The 20,766-nt window shown below is 35.5% G+C and overlaps 1 protein-coding gene across 2 annotated transcripts in view; it reads right to left on the minus strand.

Moving 5' to 3' along the window:
- Window positions 1-20,766, minus strand: part of STXBP5L (syntaxin binding protein 5L) — a 202,723-nt gene that overhangs the window by 178,699 nt on the left and 3,258 nt on the right. For both annotated transcript variants that reach the window (XM_086760830.1, XM_086760821.1), the window contains exon 2: window positions 6,079-6,176. In XM_086760830.1, coding sequence (XP_086616956.1) covers window positions 6,079-6,176 — 98 coding nt within the window. The remainder of the gene's footprint in view (window positions 1-6,078; window positions 6,177-20,766) is intronic.

A 20,766-nucleotide genomic window follows, 5' to 3' on the forward strand; every position in this document is an offset into this window, starting at 1 on the left:
TGTGCATTATTTCCTATGCATGTCAACACTTCTGTTGATGACAGAAAGTTTTGAACAGAAAAGGTAAGGAAAGCTTAAAAGCTCACACAAAGTCTAATTAAGACACATCACATCTTTAAAATGGTTGACTATCACCACTAGGCACCATTTGAATATCAAAGTTGGGTTTTTTTATTAAACTCAATAAAATTCTTGAAACAAACATCCAGAAAACTTTTTTTTCAGATACTGACCACAAATGCAGTCATCAGCTCAAATTAAAATGTTGCCAAATCAAACCACCTGTATGTCATTTTTATGTGCATCTCAAAATATATGAAAATCTATTTTTCCTTAGTAGATTTGTTTGCAGATATCAGATTCCATTTTTACCTCCTGGATAAACACTAATTGAAAGCAAAGGAAGCTCATTACATTTAACCGTAATATATTTAACCTGCTTACTTAAAAAGCATAAAAGAGGCTTGGGAGACCCATGGACCCAAATTTATGCAGATAGGCAGAGACCTAATGTGTATCTACACATGAGTGCACACATAATCAGATGCATAGTAATCTCAGTATAGACTTAAAATTCCCCAAACTCTAATTCTGTCAGATTTAATCATACAGGTAAATGTTATTATATTTGTATCTTTTATAATAATTTTTTAGTCTTTAGATTGCCAAAAAATTCATTTCTGTAATAACCTATTTAGGTATCTATGCACACGAAAATACATATATGTATGTGTTGATTTCCAGGGGGATTTTTAAAATAACTTATATTAGGAGTACTGACTCTCAGTGATGTTTGTGTTCCTGAATCACTCAAGTGCTCTGGAAAAATCCCAAATATATCCCACAATGAGATAAAGTTGAAATGCATCAATGATTCTTCCAAGTCAAATAACAGAACTTCGGTTTTATGATCTTGTCTGTGCTTCCCCCATTCCATCTGCCCAATAAATCACATAGAGTAAACAGCATGGAACACAGTTGGCTTATTTTAAGGATAAAGATCTACTGAAACCTTGTTTAGATTAAGAGACAGCAGTTGCACAGAGAGTAAATCTGTCACGCTTTATATTTAGATGTTAGGCCATCCTTCTTACAGACCAAAATCTCAAGTAATATTCTCTTCTTTTCTTTCAAAGTACATCCAACCTGATGTCAAACATTCTTTACCACAGTTCCTTTAACAACTGTAAAATTTCATGCCTCCTCAGAACTCTGCAGGCGATGATTTAATTAGTGCTATTTGTTTTCTTTGCCTGATTTTTTTCTAGAGCACACAAACAGCCTCAGTTTTACCTCCTGGTAATACGGTCTCTTTGTGTACATCAGCTGCTGAGGACCCATGCTGTTCAATAGGGCTATCTTAGGTTTAGATTTCACTTTCCCCTTTACTTGGGATAGTAACTCTGGAATCAAATATATGATTATTGGCTATTTCACAGAAAGAACTGAAATAACTTTACAGAATCACAGAATCATTTAGGTTGGAAAAAACCTTTAAGATAATTTAGTCCAATCATTGACTTACAATTACTAAGTCCATCACTAAACTATGTCCCTAAGCGCCACATCTCCATGTCTTTTAAATACCTCCAGGGATGGTGACTCAGCCACTTCCCTGGGGAGCCTGTTTCAACGCCTGACAGCCCTGTCAGTGAAGAAATTTTTACAAATCCAATCTAAACCTCCCCTGGTGCAACTTGAGACTGCTTCCTCTCATCCTGTCACTTGTTACCTATGAAAAGGGACTGACACTCACCTTGCCACAACCTCCTTTCAGGTAGCTGTAGACAGCAATGACATCTCCCCTCAGACTCCTCTTCTCCAGACTAAAGAACTTGAGTTCCCTCAGCCTCTCTTGTTCTCTAGATCCTTCAGCAGCTTTGTTGCCCTTCTTTGGACATGGTCTAGCACCTCAATGTCTGTCTTGTAGTAAGGGTCCCAAAACTGACACAGTATTTGAAGTACAGTCTCACCAATGCCAAGTACAAAGGGATGATCACTTCCCTAGTCCTGCTGGCCACACTATTTCTGATACAAGCCAGGATGCTACTGGCCCTCTTGAAGTCATGTTTTGTTTTTCACAAAATGTACCTATTAAGATAAGTATTGCTGTACGGTATTTGCATCCTAAAATCACCCTTGCTATCCAAGCATGGGAAGAAACACATAAAACAGGCCAGAAAAATTATTCCAAATATGATCCAAAAGCAGAATCTCTCTTGAGCAGAGCCTGTAGAATTTTTTTGTGATTTGCAAATGGCTTTATGTGAAGATTTTTTTAAATGTATGCAAAAGATCGGCTATCTTCCATACTACTCAAAATTGAAAGGGTATTTCTACATTTTCTAGCAAAATTCGTAGACAACTGCATTCTACCATAGCTGGATTTCTGTGATGCAATTTCACATAGTTAGACAAGTCAATCTAATAACCTCCTCCTTCTTCTAAAATTTCTATTTCTCCTCTATCTCCCTCTCTGTGCAGTCCCAACTATGCACTCCTTTCAGCCTCCTTATGCACCATTTTGACGAGCACCAGAGGTAAGCACCAGATAATTCAGTTCACTAATTTGGCAGAAAAGTAACACAGCAAAAAAGAACTAGTATTTTGCCAGGTTAGTGAATTGCATTGCTTACAGAAAGATCTGATGAGCACCCGAGTCAGAGCAAGGAAAGTGTCAGGACTGTGCAGCTAAGTGAAAGGTGGAGGCACAGCAACACCTTCACTTTCACGTGCTAGTGAGTCAGAATAATTTTGTTTGCTTAGGTATAAAATGGCTACTATATTGTCTGATAACATTGGAATACAGCAAGCAGTTATGTCTATTACAAAGGCCTTGCATGTATTGTGGATGGCTTACTTTCCTGCTCAAGCAAGAGTCAAAATAAAGATTTGTATGCACCATAACCTGCATCCATGACAACATGTGGCCCGTAAGTATCAAGGCTATGTATCAATGACAACAACACACAACACTAAAACATGTCCAAAGACATATGACTAATTTAAGCCTGTTTGATGACAGATAAGCTTATCTCAGAGTTGCATACACCACTCAGTCTCATACAGAATTTCTTACTGAAGCTGACCACCAAACAATCAGCAGCTCAATACAAAAATATGTAGATGCTCTATTCTACATGTTTGAAGTAGGTGGCCGTAGTGGCTAAGCACATCTTTGATGTGATGGAAAAAGTCCAAAGGAAAGGGCTCAGTGACTCAAGAAAGTACCTATAATGAATTTTAACAACTATTTGTGAGCTGAATAACTTGAATAATCATCGCTAACAACACTGATTCTAATCTATTCAGAACATGAATGTGACAAACCCCCATAGTCCTCTTTTTCCTCTGAAATGAGGAAGAGACTTGACTTAACTCTGACCAAGTTTCCTAATTTCTCACTCTCTTGTATGGTGACACAGAACCTTCTCTGATAGGAACCAGAGACTGCACACTTCATTTTATTGTGTGTAATGTCAGAAGGTTGTCCAGACTGGGACTAGAGAAGAAGGATATGGAGATGATAAGAAAAGGAATTCAATTTCATAGCCTCTCTTAATCTGGATGTGTTTGCCTGAAGCAAGGATAGTCCAGGTAGAGTGGTATCAAGCAGTGATCTGAGCAATGATCAAAGGTATGGGAGCTGAGAAGAGGCTTCAAATAGGAAAAAAGTCTTCAGAAGGGGAAAAACATTTGCTGTGTTTAGGATAAAGGAGAAGAATGACCAGATGGCATAGCAATTGTTTCAAGAGTGCCCTTTATTTGCAGATTTTCTTAGCTTGTGCTGGTAATAGATACTCTTTCATTGATGATTCGCAGCACACTCTTGTTCTAGGGCTGCAGCATAGCTGTCCCTATAAGGATCCACTACCCAGCTGTCATCAGTGTAGGTAAAACCTATATTGTTGTTTGAAGTTCCTTGAGAATCCCTCAGAGACTGCTAGGATCAGTAGAGCATAGCAACAGCAATTCCCATGGCTTTAGAAGCTACAGCAGTTGCATCTAAAACAGCCTGAAAGGAAATCTAGAAGACAAATTGACTTTCATACGAAAATGAACTTTCATTTATGTCTGTACTCTAATAGCAACTTATGAATAATATACTCTATTCCAGGCCAATGTAGCACAGTCAATTTCAGTACTGCTGCTGGATCATTTGAAATGATCACCTGAAGGTATGATGTTAAACCTTAATTCCCAACACAGAGGTACACGCTTCATTTTCTTTGGAAATAGCTTGTCTTTTGAGACCTGTCAACTTGTGACCAATAGAAATACCAATACTTTGCGAATCTTCTAGAAAGACAGGGAGGCAACAGTACTGTTATGTGACTCACATTGCTCACAGGAAAACTTGTTCTACATCATTACATAAATATTAAACATAAATTCTGTCTTGCTATGCCTTTGTATTGCCCAGCACAACAGTCTAATCCAAACTAGGCTCTTTTGGTGTTACCAATAAACAAACAAATAAATAATTGGGTGCATTTTTCTGATGCTAGCCAAATAGTCTGTCCTTTCGCTCCATCCACAGTACTGTTTAGAAGCACGAGCCAAACACTATATGTGTGGAACAAATTCTTTCTATCTGCAATCTATTCTGCTGTGTTACCATTCACAGTGGAATGAAATTGTGTGGCTGTTACAAAGCATTTGTACAGGGTACTTTGGAAGACTCTGAGCCATTAAAATCTATACTGTTTTCAGTTTACTTAAAAAAATTCCATTATGAATTGTATTTTTCAGATGTAGTACTAGCTCTGTTATATCTTGACTTGCATTTTACTGCCTTATTTCAACAATAGAAATGGTTTCAGAAGATATTGGCTTAAATGAGTGGTGTTCAGTGTGTGGTCCCAGGCCCCATTGCACTGATTACTGTTCAGTCTCATGTACAAATGCAAAGTTCTTAGTCTACAACCAGGCTTTTTACATAATATCTTTTGTGAACCTTTGAGAGCCAAGTGGAGAAGCCTTCATTAAAACAAATAAGCAAGTAATTCCTTTTATGGCACCCTATGTTTTCAAAGCACAGCTCCCATTAACTCAGTGCTCTATTAAGCAAACCACGCTCAGTGTGCCTAAGCTGAGAAGCATTTCTGTTTGTGCTGACATCTCTTAAAAAAAAAAAAAAGTAAAATTCCCTGGTAGGAATTGGCATTTTATACAGCATTGTCCCTTACTTTCAACCTAGAATTTATTTAGCTACAAGAAAGTTGTAAAAAATATTGGTTTATTACTTCTGTATCCTGGAACTTTTAATCCTTGCTGTAACATTCTTTCTTCTTTTTTTCCTTACTTTATATGTATTTTCACTAAATTGGAATATATTTGAACCATGACAAACTAAGAAATTATGCACAGAAATGTTTTAAAATATATCACATTTAAATATTCCCCTCAGATTTTTTTTTTAAATCAAAGTTTTCAAAATTTCACTACACTTATATTCAATTTATTCTGTGTAGATTTCTAACTTAAAATTTCTACTGTATAAAAATATAAATAAAGTGCTGGCACTGATGTACCTTTATAATGAATGAAGAGAAACAGGCACTTACAGAATGTTTCATCTTCTCCTCCAGGAATTTTGCCCTAAAATCACTTATCTCCCACCATTCACTTGGAAGAGTCTAAACAATATCTCATATATAGGTATCTATAGTAAAGATGTCTCCAGTTGGCTAGCTGCATTGTGGCAATTAATTTATTTATTGTTAGCACAACATTCACAACTTGCTTATTACCACTTTGTAGTCTACCTTTACATACTGAAAAGTGTCTACTCTTCATGCTGAAAAACAAAAATTAAATTGGCTTTGTATTAACCAATATATACTGAAACCATATGCCAAAAACTCAATTAAAATATTTATTTGGACATCTTAAGGACCTAATGGTAATTCCTCAACAGCACATCCTTTTCAACTCTACCTAGTAAAGCACAATTAAGTGCTAAATAGAATATAGCAACATAAACTGTAACCTTACCTCAGCGCTTGTAGAAGATGATGAATATAACTGTATTACAAATACATAGAAATGGTGTAAATTCTGAATGAGAAAGGATACATTCGTATGGCTCCTGTTCTTGTTCCAATTGCCAGAATTTTCTGAACTGGGTCAAAAGCTAAGGCAGTGGGTAGATAAGGAAAACCATGGCGAACCGTCTGAAACAGAACAAATTATCAAAGTGATTGAACTGTAACCACAGATAATAGCATGTATGTTTTATGTTATGCATATAGGAAGATAATCTATATTTTGCCACATGTTGTAGCATTTGCAATACATTTCAAGAAAAGTATTTACAAAGATACAGTATTTTGAATACAGAGGTGACTTTTACTCATGCCACTTTCTAGATACGCTCTTTACTCAGTAATGTTTTAAATGGCTTTGTTGGAAAAAGTAGATGGCAAAGTATACGCCAATACACAACTGGTATATATTGCTTATATGATATACTGAAAGATAACCTCAATATGCAAGGCAGCTGAACTGCAAATTGAAAAAGAAAAGGCACATAATAGGCTTTTAAAACACTGTCACAAATAACCTCAGCCTCAACAGAAACGCTTCAGGAGAAAGAAATGGAACATGTCCAGGGTAAGAGATTCAATAAACCAATAAACTGAATTGAGTGTATGAGGTAAAAATCCTTAGTATCAATTTAAAAAACAAAGATGCTAGAGAAGATGTTCTCAAAATGAGCAACTGAACCACTCATCCTTTCTTAATCTTTATTTACAATACTATGCTTTTAATTCTAATTTTTGCAGAGATACCTTGGGGAATAAATGAACTGAGCATGATGCAACACATCCTTGAATTTGAGGACTGCCTCAAATAACATTTTAAGTTATGTTAACCTGGAGATTATGGCCAATATGTCCCGCCTGATTCTTATAAGGAAGAACTTGATGAGAGAAAACTCCAACATAAGAAGAAGATTGAAAATAGCTAGACTAGACTATACAACTATGCAGGAAAATGAATTGGAATTAATTTTATGTGTGTGACTGCTTACTTAAAATTGGGTAGCAAATAATATCTTTTTTTCAGTATAACAATAATAATAATATTTTATACTATTCGATATATTGAACTCTAGGATTTACTCTTTTTTTAGCATATGGTTGAGATTGGAGAGAAAGCGCTTTGAACCGAATTAAATTTAACTTCTTAAGACATTTTTTTCTTCCTTGAAATTATCTTGTTCATGAACTGTGTCTGCTGAAGCATTTAGCAGTCCCTATGGAACAACTTCAACAAAAGGGATTCCTTAATTGCAGACCTGTTGAGTAAAAGCAGCTGTATCACTCCAACTCTCATTACAGCTGGAAACACTCAAACTGATAATCACAAGTAGTTTGGGAACAACCAAATGTATGGTTTTCAGCAAATAAACATTTCTTAAAAGAAATCTTACTCATCTTTTATCTTAATTATTGCTGATAAGGGCTATCTTTTAAAAATATGTGTAATTATTAGTTTCTAGACTGCAAAAATCCAGAAACATGCACTACTTCAATAAGCTGTAGAAAAGTAACTCACTTTTTATGTTAATGTAGACATTTATCAAAGATCTCCACAACTCTGTTTCTAGTTTGGTTTACTTTGTGGGGTTTTTTTAACCTTCTCATCTTCTCAAGTGGTAGGATGACTTGGAATAAAAAAAAAATTACATTTGACATTTAAGTAGGAACTAGACTTACATACTGCAAAAATGCTTTTACCTCTCACGTCACAAAAACATCAGGAATTATGAATTGTAGTATTTTCTAGTGTGATTAATGTTTTGCCTAACTGCCTTACTATTTTCTATTATATTTGAGATTTCTGCATTCTTGTGAATAAATGTTCTTCCCTATCTGAAAAAACTTACATTCCACACAGGATTTTTTCAATTATTAATTTTTAAAAAATCTTCTCTATAATACAGTTTTAATTTCTAGCAATTTCAGTCACAATAAGTTTTTCTGATGTTTAGCTCTGACTGGAGCTTACAGTATTGGTTTTCAGATCTCAGAACGCGAAGATCAGTATTTTTAAAGACTTATTTGTGTTCTGGCCTATGTATTTAGCATCATCTTTGTATTTTCAGTATTTCTGCAATTTACAGTCAGACTTTTCATTTGGAAATTTTAATTGGGTCCTGTTATTGAGACAGAACTATATTTTAGAGGCACAATGATGTGCATCTTTTCAGGATCAGTTAAGGAAAAATTCCTGAACTCTAGGATTGACTCAAATGTGTTATTTCTATTTTGCAGCCATTTTCCAAAATTGAGTATTTACACTGATTCCAATCAGGAAGTTCTTGTGAATGCAAAATTCTGCCATTTGTCGAATAAAAAATATTGTTGAAGTCTATTGAACCTCCAAGTCAATTACAATTTTCAAGTAAATATTTATATTTATTAGGACTCTAAATAAAGGACAAAACAAGTTTGGAAGGAGAGCCAAGCTATACTATACACAGTCAAGGCAGAAAAAGATGTCTTTATGATTGAGATTTTGGCATGAATTAGAGCAGCCTCAGAAGCGATTCTGAAGATCAAGCCTGTTCAACAGAAAAACAGGGACAAACTGTTAACACTTCAGACCCCCAGCCTTTTCTCCTCGGCCATGGTCCAACAAACCATCTGTTTCCATGGGCTGTGCGAAAAATGGACATGAAAAGCTAGCACTTGAAGTAGATTTTTCAATTATGATAAAGCTACTGTGAGCATATGTGTAAGAACAGTAATAATTCTAGAACTGTGCCTGAGCTTCCTGACAGCATTTACTAATAACATGAACAAGAGAAGGCCAAAAAATGAACTTGATCCTAGGGTGACAAAAAAAAAAGTATGTTCTTACTTAATCTGAGCTGTGTCTAGCAGGAACAATATAGAACAAAACTATCAATGGTGAGCATAAAACAAAGTAGATTTCCCCCCCCTGCCCAAATTAAAGTATCTCAATAGCAGGCAAAAGCAGAAAAAAAAGTATCCTAAACCATCAGTCTGTGTACAAAGAAATATAGGACCTACCTACCTAGGCTGCCCAGGCTGAAGGAGGCTCTGAGCAACCTGATCTAGTAGGGGATGTCCCTGCTCCTTGCAGGGGGATGGACTAGATGACCTTTGAAGGCCCCTTCCAACTCTAACCATTCTATGATTCTACCCTGAATGCCCTATGAAAGAAGGTGACCTAAAAAAAAAAAAAAAAAAAAAAGAAAACAAGGAGAGAAAAAGCAGACAGCAGATGGAGCCAGGACTGCTTTTCTCCACATTATCCAGCTTTCTTTTATGTCTCGTTTTTTGGCATGCTGTCTCTAGAGGCAGTCTGTGCTCCCCAGGACATGCAGTTTATGTGCAATATGTGAAATAATTTATTTGAAACAGAACAATTACAAATGCAGCTACAACTTCAGCACAAATCTTTGTTCAGCTTTGTTATTCTCTTTTAAATAATTTTAAGCAAATATTTTTATGGTGAATTGCATGTATATATCATTAAAGGAATCTTTACAGAACTAATTTACCTAATGAATATAGGAAATTGATTATTTGAGCTTGCCAGTATTCTACCAATGAATATTTTAATATGCTGTACAGAACATAACAACAATCTCTTACTGTCTAAGATATGTTGATACATTTCATTAGCTGGAAAAAGAAAATTGCACTATTAATAATATGCAATATCCAGTATAATTGGTCATATGGTGTATAATGCAATTTTTCAGTATAGGAGTTTTTCTTTTGTTCTATGGCAGTTTATATTAGACTGCAAAGACATATTTTTTCAAAGTTATTTTTATATTCTCTAAATAACTCCCCCAAATACACGACTAAACTCAATTTTAAACTGTATCAATTCAGTAATAGGGTTTATAGTAAAAACTGTTCCTGCTAATTTGCATAAACATAAATTTCATTACTTTTAAACTAATATTTTAACAGATACTCTGTTTTCTGTAACATCTGACAGCAAAACTGATTTGCTTAGGTAAATAATTTTTGAGAAGATGTCTATTTGTTAAACTTGAACTATGTAGTCCAAGCCCGTGACTCAGGATGTAGAGTCTATTTCCAAATTGTGACCAACATGCCACAAGCAAAAGTCTCACTGAAGTAATTTATGGGTTTACAGAAGAGAGGATGAAGTGTTAACTGAAACCTAAAAAGCCTCTTTCTCAGCTATGTAGAAAATTTAAAAAATGTCAACGATTACAGCTTTGATTGTAGGTTTCTTCGAGGCTGTAGTGGTGAAAATGTGTGCTTATAAAGATGAGCTGCCATGCATTACATGGCTATAAGACCACAACATCCCTCACTTATAGGATTCTGTGCCTGGAATCTCTGATTGGCAAGACTGCTCCCTGGTAAGGAAAGACAGAAAGAGTACAAGATATCAGTAGGCTGCCAACCTACAAAAACGATACAGGAGGGATCCATTTTTTATTAAATTTTTATTACTTCAATTTTCATTTTTCAAAGCAATACGTTTTTAAAAAATCCAAGCTGAGCTAAAATGTTTGAAAATTTCAAACCTAAGCCATGGATTTCATTTAGCTCTTACCCTACACTAGGAGCCAGAGCTTCTGAGCACATTCAGAGCACATTCTAAAAACTACCATTTTTTTTATTTCTTAGATATTCATAGATAATTCTTTTACTTTGTGTAAAGCTAGAAACAGTCGTATGAAAAAAGCCATCTATAAAAGATACTCTGGATCTACAGACTGGGAAGCCTGATTTCTGTCCCTGGCAAGATGGTAAAATAAAGACTACCTGAGTACACGTATAAAGATCATCTGCAGAAGCCAGCAGAGTTTCTACAATGGGAAATCCTGTTTGACTAGTTTTCTCTAATTCTATGAAGCTGTCAGCATGCATGTAAATAAAGGGGATATGAATATATGTAAGTTTTCCAAAAGTTTTCCAATAACATTCCACAGCAATGTTATTAAAGAAACAAAAGTTGTCACAGGACTGAAAAAAAGGGGGGTTTTTTTTGTGGACTGAAAGCTGGTTAAATAACAGAAAACAACGGATAGGGTTCCATGGATTTTTACGATGGACAAAACTCAGATGGATGAGTGCTGGGATCAATTTTATCCATCATATTTAATGATCTATAAAAGGCAGTGAACACTGAAATCTCCAAGTTTGTAGCTGATAGCAAGCTCCTTTGGACTGCGAAATTCAGTACCGATGGCGACCAACTCCCGAAAGACCTCATTAGCCTGAACAAGTGGGCAAAAAGGTGATAAACAAGCTTCAGTGTGGACAGACTAGGGGAAAAAAAAAAGAATCTTAACTAGGCTTACACAATGCTGAATCTGGAACTAGCATTTACAACTAAGGAAAGTGAAACTGTGGGCATGGTTGGCATTCCTCTGAAGTCTTTGGTAATGTGCAGCAAGAACTCAAACAGCCAGGTAATGTTGGACATCACCAGGAAGAGTACAGAGAGTAACTCAGAGGGCAACATTCTGCTGCTATATAAACGTCCATGAACCCATTACTTGAGTATCGTATGCAGCTCTAGCCTCCACATCCGAAGATGTAGTCAAGTCAGAGCTGATACAGCGAAGGCTACTAATGCTCAAGGTGATGGACACAAGCCTTACCTGGAAAGAGTAAAAGTGCTGCAACTTCAGTTTGGAGAGACAAAGGCTCTGGGTCGATATGACTGAGATTTACAGAATCAAGAGAGTCGGTAAGCTGAATATGGAATTGTTACTCAGCAAAACCACAGAGCCACTCAAAACAAGTGAAATATTAGTTTAAAAGAGAAAAAACGAAAATACTTCTTTACACAACAGGTAGAGAACTTCTGAAACTTGCCACCATAGGAGGCTGTGAAGGCTGACAGTATCAGCAGGTTCAAAAAGGCATTAGACAAATTCATGGACATTATTGATAAATGGATTCTAAAAGGACTGGCTAGGAATACACTCTCTGACATCTCCAATCCAAAGATGGTCAATGATGGGAGATTAGAAAGGGAATGGATTGCGAAAGTGACCTAACTTATTACTCTCCCTAAATGACTTATTCTACTGCCACTGCCAGAGATCGACTGCTGGGCAATATGGACCATTGGTTTGCCTTAGCAGAGTATTTCTTACAAGGTTATTATCTTCACCAGCAGCAGTCCATCTGAGAGAGGGAGAAAAAGGAGACCAGTACTGGTGGAGAAACACACAATAGAGGAAAAACATGGAAAGTGTGGGTACAGAACAGAAAAAGAGAAGTGTTACTGAAATAGTGAATACAGGGGCAGGAAGAAAAGATATGCATAGGAAACAATCAGATGAGTAAAAAAGTTTCATAATATTTGCATACACAAATTTTGGCATAGAAGAATAATACTTTTGGGGATAGGCAGATTTGTTATGTCTTTTAATCTTTAAATTACAAAACTTACTTTGTTATAAAAGGTCACTTAATAAGCTAAGGTAGAATTTTGAGAAAAGTATCTGTCCTGGATATAAAGTAGACTTCAATCACAACTTGAAATTTTAATAGTTTAGTTTCACAAATATTATGCACTGATAATTAAATTTATATGAAAAAAACCAAAGAGGTATTAGAGTATTTGGAATTAACTGACTTGTATATTATACATTTTTATCTTTGAATGTATGAAATATTTTTTTCTTTCAAAGCAGCTTAATGTACTTCAAAAAACTAAAACATAAGGCTGCAAAAATTAGTATCAAGTCTGTATTTTTAATATGTATTGTTTTCACTTTACTATTTTCAGAAAGGCTTTATGCAGCCCATATAACTGTTTTCTTGAAACACGTTAGTTCTACCACACATTACATAATTTTTTAATTTCCTCATATTGCTTGGCCCTGAAAAAGAAAGTATATCCAAAGGCATTCAGACAACTAGTTTAAAAAATAAAGAACTAAAATGAAGAAGAAATCCTGCAGTCCTCCCCTAAAGTTCCTCTTTTCATGACCAAAATCTCTGCAGAAACTTCAGAGATGTGTTTTTCCACTGTCATTTTCAGTTCTGCAAACTGGATGTTAAACATTAAGTAAGGATGATCCTATTCGCATATGATTCATATTGATACAAATAGCCAAGCTGAGTGAACCACAAGCGAAAAAGGCTTTCCAAATTTCAAAAAGCATTCTCCTTATGCTTGTTCTTTGGAACATATTGTAGTGTATAAAAAATACAAAATTAATACACTTCAGACCAAAAAAATTCACAAATAAAGTGACATTGATCTCCGAACTGCATTATTCCCAGTTCACAGCACAGGTGAGGCTGGAAGGGAACTCTGCAGACTGTCTAGTCCAACCTTCCCTGCTCAAAGCAGAGTGGTGAGATTTTGATCTTACTTGTTTGATCCATTTAAATCGATGTCGCTGTGGCCAAGCAACCTCTTGACAACTATACCATTTTGCCACATCTACCACATCACTAAATTACAGCATATTAAGTCAATAAAATAAGGTAGGTATTATCCCTTTTGGAGAAATCCTACATTCAAGAGAAGAGATTGTATGCAAATTGATTTCCCATTCTTTCTAAAAGAACTCTACCAAGTTTTTTTAAAAAAAGTATGACAAATATACAAAAAGGGAGGAAAACAGAGAACACAACGAAGGAATTGCATCCATCGTTCAGTAAATATGCTATAAGTAACTTCCCACTCTTGCCATTTCAACTGGCAAAAAGAGACAGGGTATCAACCTACAGAAAAATGCCACAGACTTTCATAAAAATGTATTTGGCCTTGGCTTTAATGTAAAATAATAAGAAAAACTCCAACCTTAACCCACTGATTTCAAAGCTCTATTTGGCCTCTCTGCTAAGCAAGACATCTGTCCAAGTGGGGAATAGTTATAGTCATAGAATCATAGAATTAGAGTCAAAGTAATTCAAATAGTAATTCATATCGATTTTTTTTTAATTGTTGTTGCACGATATAACCATATTAATCCAGAACTTGAAATAGTTTGGTTCAGAATATCATCTGTCTGATAGAGATCTGTTTTATGAGTATTTACAAAAATTGTAAAATCATTCAACATATCTGATAGCCCTGAAAGAAAAATATTTTTGTTTTCACTATCACTGTGGATGCAGAGAATAACATAATTTAAAAAATAATCTGTTTTCATTAAAGTTACACCAGACCAACATAGCAAGAACTAATTAATTTTGCATGTCTTCTCATTTTTTGATTTTCTGGAACTTTTGCTACTTTAGGCTGATTATGTCCTGTTCTGTTATGGCTGATTATGGTTAACATTCTGAAGTAGATGTATTGTTTGCTGCTTTCAGAATATTTTAATTTTAAAAAATCAGCCGCGTTGGGGAATTAAAAAAAATTTGCAAGAAAATTCCATGCTACTGAAACAAAAGAAAGTTTTGCCACTGTGATAAAAGTTCTTGAAGGTGTTTTTCTTTAAAAAAAAGCTATAGAAACACAGTGTTAAAACCCTACTTTGATACAGAGATAATCAGTATTACTTGTGTACTTTTGTGGAAATGTTTTCTTTTGCAAGATAATTTGGCATTACTGTATACAAATGCTATTACTAGATGTAATTACTACCATTTACAACATTGTACTATTTATTACTAATTCATCATTAATCTTCTCCTACCTTCTTTATGTATGTATATTCTATGCAATTTGAGGACTTCTTTTCTGATGTTGAATTGAGAATTCAACCTGGAGATACTGGCCAGCATCTCATCTCACACATAGTGAAGATACAGTCCAAATGAAAGGGAGATAATTTTTGGAAGCTTTCACCCTCTAACAGCAGTGAAATCCAGCAGATCTTGCACATTGCTATCTCCTGCTACATTGCCCATAATGTTACCAAGGGCACAGCTCACAGACACAACTGAAGACGGTACAGCCAAAGATCATGAGAATCAGATCTCTGTTTACATAACCACATACCAGTTTTCCTGCCTTTCCCTCATTCAGTGAGCATTTAAAAATACAAGTAGGGACAACTGATGAATAAACTAGGGTTCTTCGTATCCACTACAATTAACTTTTATCCACAGCTACATTGGAATGTATCTGTAGTACAACTGATGCCGGACAGGTGTAACTGAAAGCACATATCCATCCATAAGGGATACGATAGATGGAATTGGATAAACAAAGCAGAGATGAGCACTCATAATTTATTTAGCATGATTTTTTGTGATGTCCAGTGGATAATGCAGAGATTCTCTCACAGGAACCGTTGCAAAGAATACACACAGAATAGCATCCATCCTTCCCACATGTTGGGTACTGTTCAAACCAAGCGTGATGGAAGACAAAAACAAAATATAAGCAGACACTTCAAGAAAATAAAAAGATATGATAAAGACTAGATTGCCACACATGTAGATGTAACCAAATACTAGCTGAATAAGGGACCTGACTTCTGAGTGTTTGACCTCACAGCATTCTCATATAGTAGATTTTAAAAGGAAATATAAGCAATTATTTTAATTGATTGGATTCAAATTCTGAAAAAAGACATGCTACCGTATACACCTGTATCTGCACATATACCACTGAATTCAGTAAGGCTACTTTTAAGTACATGCATTCATCAACTCAAAGCCTTAAATACTAAGAGTCTTCTTTTTTTCCAGTACCTTACACAACTTAACTTCAAAGGAACCATAAAAAGTGTACCTCATCAGACTTTGTCCCTAGCTACAGGCGACAGATTGTCTCTAGTATTTTTTAACTACTCATAGTCTTTGCTGGTGATTTGTTAGGAATGGACACAGCACTGCATAAAGATAACATCTTATTACACTCAAGCATGTTTACCAGCCATCTGTACCTAACAATACTGCTTTCTCTCCTCTTCACAGATGCACAGTACTTCTAATCAAACAGTTCTCTAACTTTCCCCTATAATGATTCTAACATACATTGTGACAAATTAATATATCCCTATAAGCTGTTTTTATAAACACTTTTCCTTACAATAGCCACTAGACTGGTACATTCATGTAGCTTAGGGTACACGAGTTCACTTCTCTACTGCTTCTTTTTCTCTGTTTGTAAAGTGAATGAACTAATAGTAACTTTTCACAGCATTTTCACACAGACCTCAAAAAGGGATTTGGGTATATACCATACACCAGGAGTATCAGATGTCTCACAATAAGAGTCAGATAAGAATGGAGATTCATCTAAACCAACCAAGTGAGAATAGGGTCTGTCTGAGATTTAGTCAACCTCCACTGAGTACAGCTACGTGTTATACATAGTATATATATTTCTACTTGGAAAAAAAAAATCTCACACTACTTCACATTTTTATTCACAAACCTCTAATTTCTCAAGCATTTCTTTAAAAAGTGAAGTATAAGCCTTTTTATTTCAAAAATAAGTAGGAAAAAAAGTTGCTTATACAACCAATGTTTTACACAACAGCTCTATGATCAGAACACTCGCTGAGATATGGGTGAACCAGGCTGAATTTCCTCCATCCTCTCAGAACAGATTCAAAATTGCTTTTCCCACTACAACAATGAGAAAATTTCTTATTAACTAACTGGTGGCCCACAGGTGAGGTACAGTATATCCATTGTGGCCAGTTCCCACTAGAAGGGAAGAACAGTTAAGAGGATAAAAATGATGGAACACAAAATAAAGGAGAGAGAATGGAAGAAAACTTGGGGATGGGAATTAACTTTGTGAGAAAAGCCCTGTGCCCCAGGTATAAACTCAGTATAGTTCTCGCAGGATGAGAGATGGCATCACCACACCAGATTGTAGGAGTCAGGCCTGTGTTATGTAAATGTAAAGACATTGCACTCCTCAGTATGTTCCATGTTTTTTTTTCACCATTTCCAGGATATCCAGGGGTTTCCCAGTCCCATCATCAGCTCAGGAAAGACTGGTGTTCTTTTAAGATGGTCTGATCTCTGAACAAGTGCCTGGGAAAAAGTGACCCCTGAACAGAGAGAATATTAAGCTATCCTTAATACATGCTTTCAGTGAGGAGGGACATTCTCTTTATCATGTGAAGAAAAAGTATATCCTGAATTTCAGTTCTTTATCCACGGACTTCAGGTGATTGAAATTAATGAATCCTTGGATTAAAAAACCAAACCAAAACAAACAAAAAAACCCCACACTTGAAATGGCATACAAAATTGCAGTAAATAGCTTAACTTTTAGGTTGCCCTGTGTGGAGTCAGGAGTTGAACTCAGTGATCCTCAGGTGTCCCTTCCAGCTCAGGATATTCTATGATTCATATATTGCTAAAAATGCAAGGTCAACTATAAAAAGCAGAAAAAATAGAACATACATGAACTAAGATAATCTATGTAACATGAATTTGTTCTCCTCTTGTAGAGATTCATCATCTTTTTCTGCCATAGAACTTTTGCCTCACTCCATGCATAGCACAGTCAGGTCTGTCCTATGGACAAGCCAAAAGTAAACAATTAAAGAGCTGTTGTCTGCAAAAGTTGTCTATTTGGTACAAAATAGGAAGGTGTAAGGTACAATTCAGACAGAAAATTGCAAAAGGACATTCTAACAATGCTCTTATCACTTAGAGTTATAAATGACCAAGCCAAGGGCCATGAATTACGCTTCTCACATATGGCTGCTAATCATGTTTCCATTTTGTGATTGCCCAACTTGAAATAATGGTGGTAGATGATACTCTTAGGTACAATTCACAGGTCAAATCTGAAGCCAAAATTCTATCTGTAGCCATTTGAGACAGGAAGGAAATTTAGAACCACCCTGACTAAGGTGGACATATAAATTAACAGTATGAATAACTAGCCTAAAGACTACTCTGTGGATGTGCGGAATATTTGCCACAGAATGTGAAAACAATGGGAGGCATAATGGAAAGACACAAGTGATATAAAAATAAATATGCTAAAAAAATAAATCAGATTCAAAGGAAGTCAAGCTGGAAACTCAAAACAGTTGACACTAAATCCAGCATTTGGGATTTTCTGTGCCTCAGTTCCTCATCTATACAGTGGAAACAATAGTATCTCCATCTCACAGAAATATTATGAAAGTATATTCATTAATGTTTATAAAGCTTTCAAAACCACAGCAGTGAGCAATTCTGTTGTGAAAGTCCATGGGGAACTTAATATTCAGGTATACTCTGAGTTCTGGAACACTGGAACAGGTTGCCCAGAGAGGTGGTGGATGCCCCATCCCTGGAAACATTCAAGGCCAGGTTCGATGAGGCTCTGAGCAACCTGATCTGGTTGAAGATGTCCCTGCTCCTTGCAGAGGGGGTTGAACTAGATGACCTTTGAAGGTCCCTTCCAACCCAAACTATTCTATGATTCTATGATTCTATGTATGCAAAGAAATACTGAAGTGCTTTCCATTCAGCAAACACTTGCTAGTTTTACTAAATTAGACCTATAGAAGAAATATAGGATCATGTAATTAAAGGCTGTATGCACAAGCAAACTTAATTTAAGAAATTTAGAACTTTGGAGTGTTTTGCAACCTTAAAAGTCTTTAAATGGTTCTGAAGTTGTAATTACATGTGCTGGCCACGAAGGGTCTGCATTGGAATCATAGCTCATACCTGGCCTTGAATGTTTCCAGGGATGGGGCATCCACCACCTCTCTGGGCAACCTGCTCCAGTGTTCCACCATCCTCACTGTAAAAAAATTTCTTCCTGATGTGCACTCTGAATCTACCTCCCTCTATTTTAAAACAATTATCCCTCATCCTTTCACAACAGGCCCTGCTGAAAAGTTTTTCTCCCTCTTTCCCATAAGCCCCCTTTAGGTACTGGAAGACCGCTGTTAATGCATTTAGGATTAATATTTGATTAACAATCAAATATAGTGATGCAAAAGATCAGTATTTGCAAAAAAAACAAAACAAGAGAATCCAGTTATACTACCGTAGGTAGCTTAAAAGGTTCCAAGTTTCTTTAAGTCCTATTTCCAATTAATATAAACATTTTAAAAATAAAAAATATATTATGCTCATCACACATTTCATAAAATTACCATCATCTAACTACAGAAGTGTCATTTATGACTCTGTAGTTTTAAATAGAATAGGGTTTGCACCTAACATTAGATCCAAACTCTGGTATACAGGAAAAATCCTTCCCAAGATTATCCTATTTACCATTTAAGTATGGAATGAACTCTGAGCACTTACAAGTAAGGGTTAATATTTATTTGAAATTTGGTTTTTACTCTGAAATGTAGCACTTCACATATTTTTTTTCTTTTTTCCTGAATGACCTTACTAAGGAAACAACACAGATTAACCAAACAGCTCAAACTAACTAAAACACTATGGATAGCTTCTAACAAATATTTTTTTTAATTCTTCACAACCAAAAATAGAACTATGTGCTAGTGCAGAATTGTTCATAAACTGTCATTCCAAAAAATCATCTTCTCTCTATTATTGTTGAACTGTAGCTTCAATTTGCATTTGCAGTTAAAGTACCTACTTGGCTGCTGTCAGAAGGACTAAATGTTCATCTTCATAGGTTGACAAAATAAAGTATTACCATCTATAAACTCTGGGAACTAAAATCTAAGATCACCTTATAGGAAATCCAGATAATTAAAGTATTTAAACTGGCTACTGATTGGATGCATCTTGAGGGTCTGTTCTTGTCAAAGATAAGTAGGGTTAGGTTGGCACAATTGTAATTGGACATGGGCTTCCACACCAGTTTCAACAAAAACCTAAAACCATTCCGGCCTTCACGGGTTTTGTATAAAGACTGGGTAATGTGCATACTGAAACTATAACCATACTATCAGTATGAATAATATTAAAAGGGATGTTTATTAGATAGGAAGACTACCCAGGAGTAACACTGAAGACCAATTTTGGAGAGAATAAAAATCTCATGCTTTGGGATTTAAAGGCAGTCAATAACCATCAGCATTTGGGGAATAATTCTGTGAGAAGACGATTAATTCGGCAGTTCTTGAACCTTTTCTAGGGTATCCGGTTGCTGCCTACAGCTAAAGAAAACACACTGGACTAGATCAATTTTATGTCTAGTAAAGTGCAACTGTTACTGTGGTCTTAACTGAGGTCTTTATTTCAAACATTTTCTGCCTAAAGTTATTAATATCATGCTCTAAAAATTTAACCCAATGATTGTTCTTCAAGAAAAGCTCAAGTAGTTCTCTATGGGAGACTTATTTTCATGAAGAATATGCACTCTGTTAAAAAAACGTACATCTTCATTCTCATTCAGTTTTTCACAACAGCGTCATCCCTAACAATCAGCCTTCTGTAAAAGTAATAAAAACATCACTGTTTTCTCCTTTAATGTTCTTTCTGCTCAAAGTTCTACCCAAATGATTTACAACATCCTAAGTGTCATCTTCTCACTTCCTATATTAATAGGGAGATCTCTCCCCAGTGCTGTATATTAGTTTCTGTATGCAATGGAGAAACATAGGCAAGCCTAAAAAATCCTTGACAGAAAAAAGCCATATATACAGTGGGAAAATACCAAACAAACTAGGTCTATCCTAATTAAAATTAATAGAGACTTTACTAACATTCTACTGGATCATGCCTAGTTTTTGGCATGATGCTGCTATCTCACACGTTCAATTCAATTAATGTGAACTATAATCGATATTTTCATGATTTTCACTTGGATACCCAAATCCTAAGAGTAGCCCTAGATATACATAAACTATACCTCAGCTGCTTGTTGTCACAAAATACAGTTCTGACAAAATTTCACATTATGTGAATATTTTGAAAAGGTAGT

Source organism: Chlamydotis macqueenii, chromosome 1, assembly GCF_036417535.1.
Source record: "Chlamydotis macqueenii isolate bChlMac1 chromosome 1, bChlMac1.mat, whole genome shotgun sequence".
Classification (NCBI taxonomy): Eukaryota; Metazoa; Chordata; class Aves; order Otidiformes; family Otididae; genus Chlamydotis; species Chlamydotis macqueenii.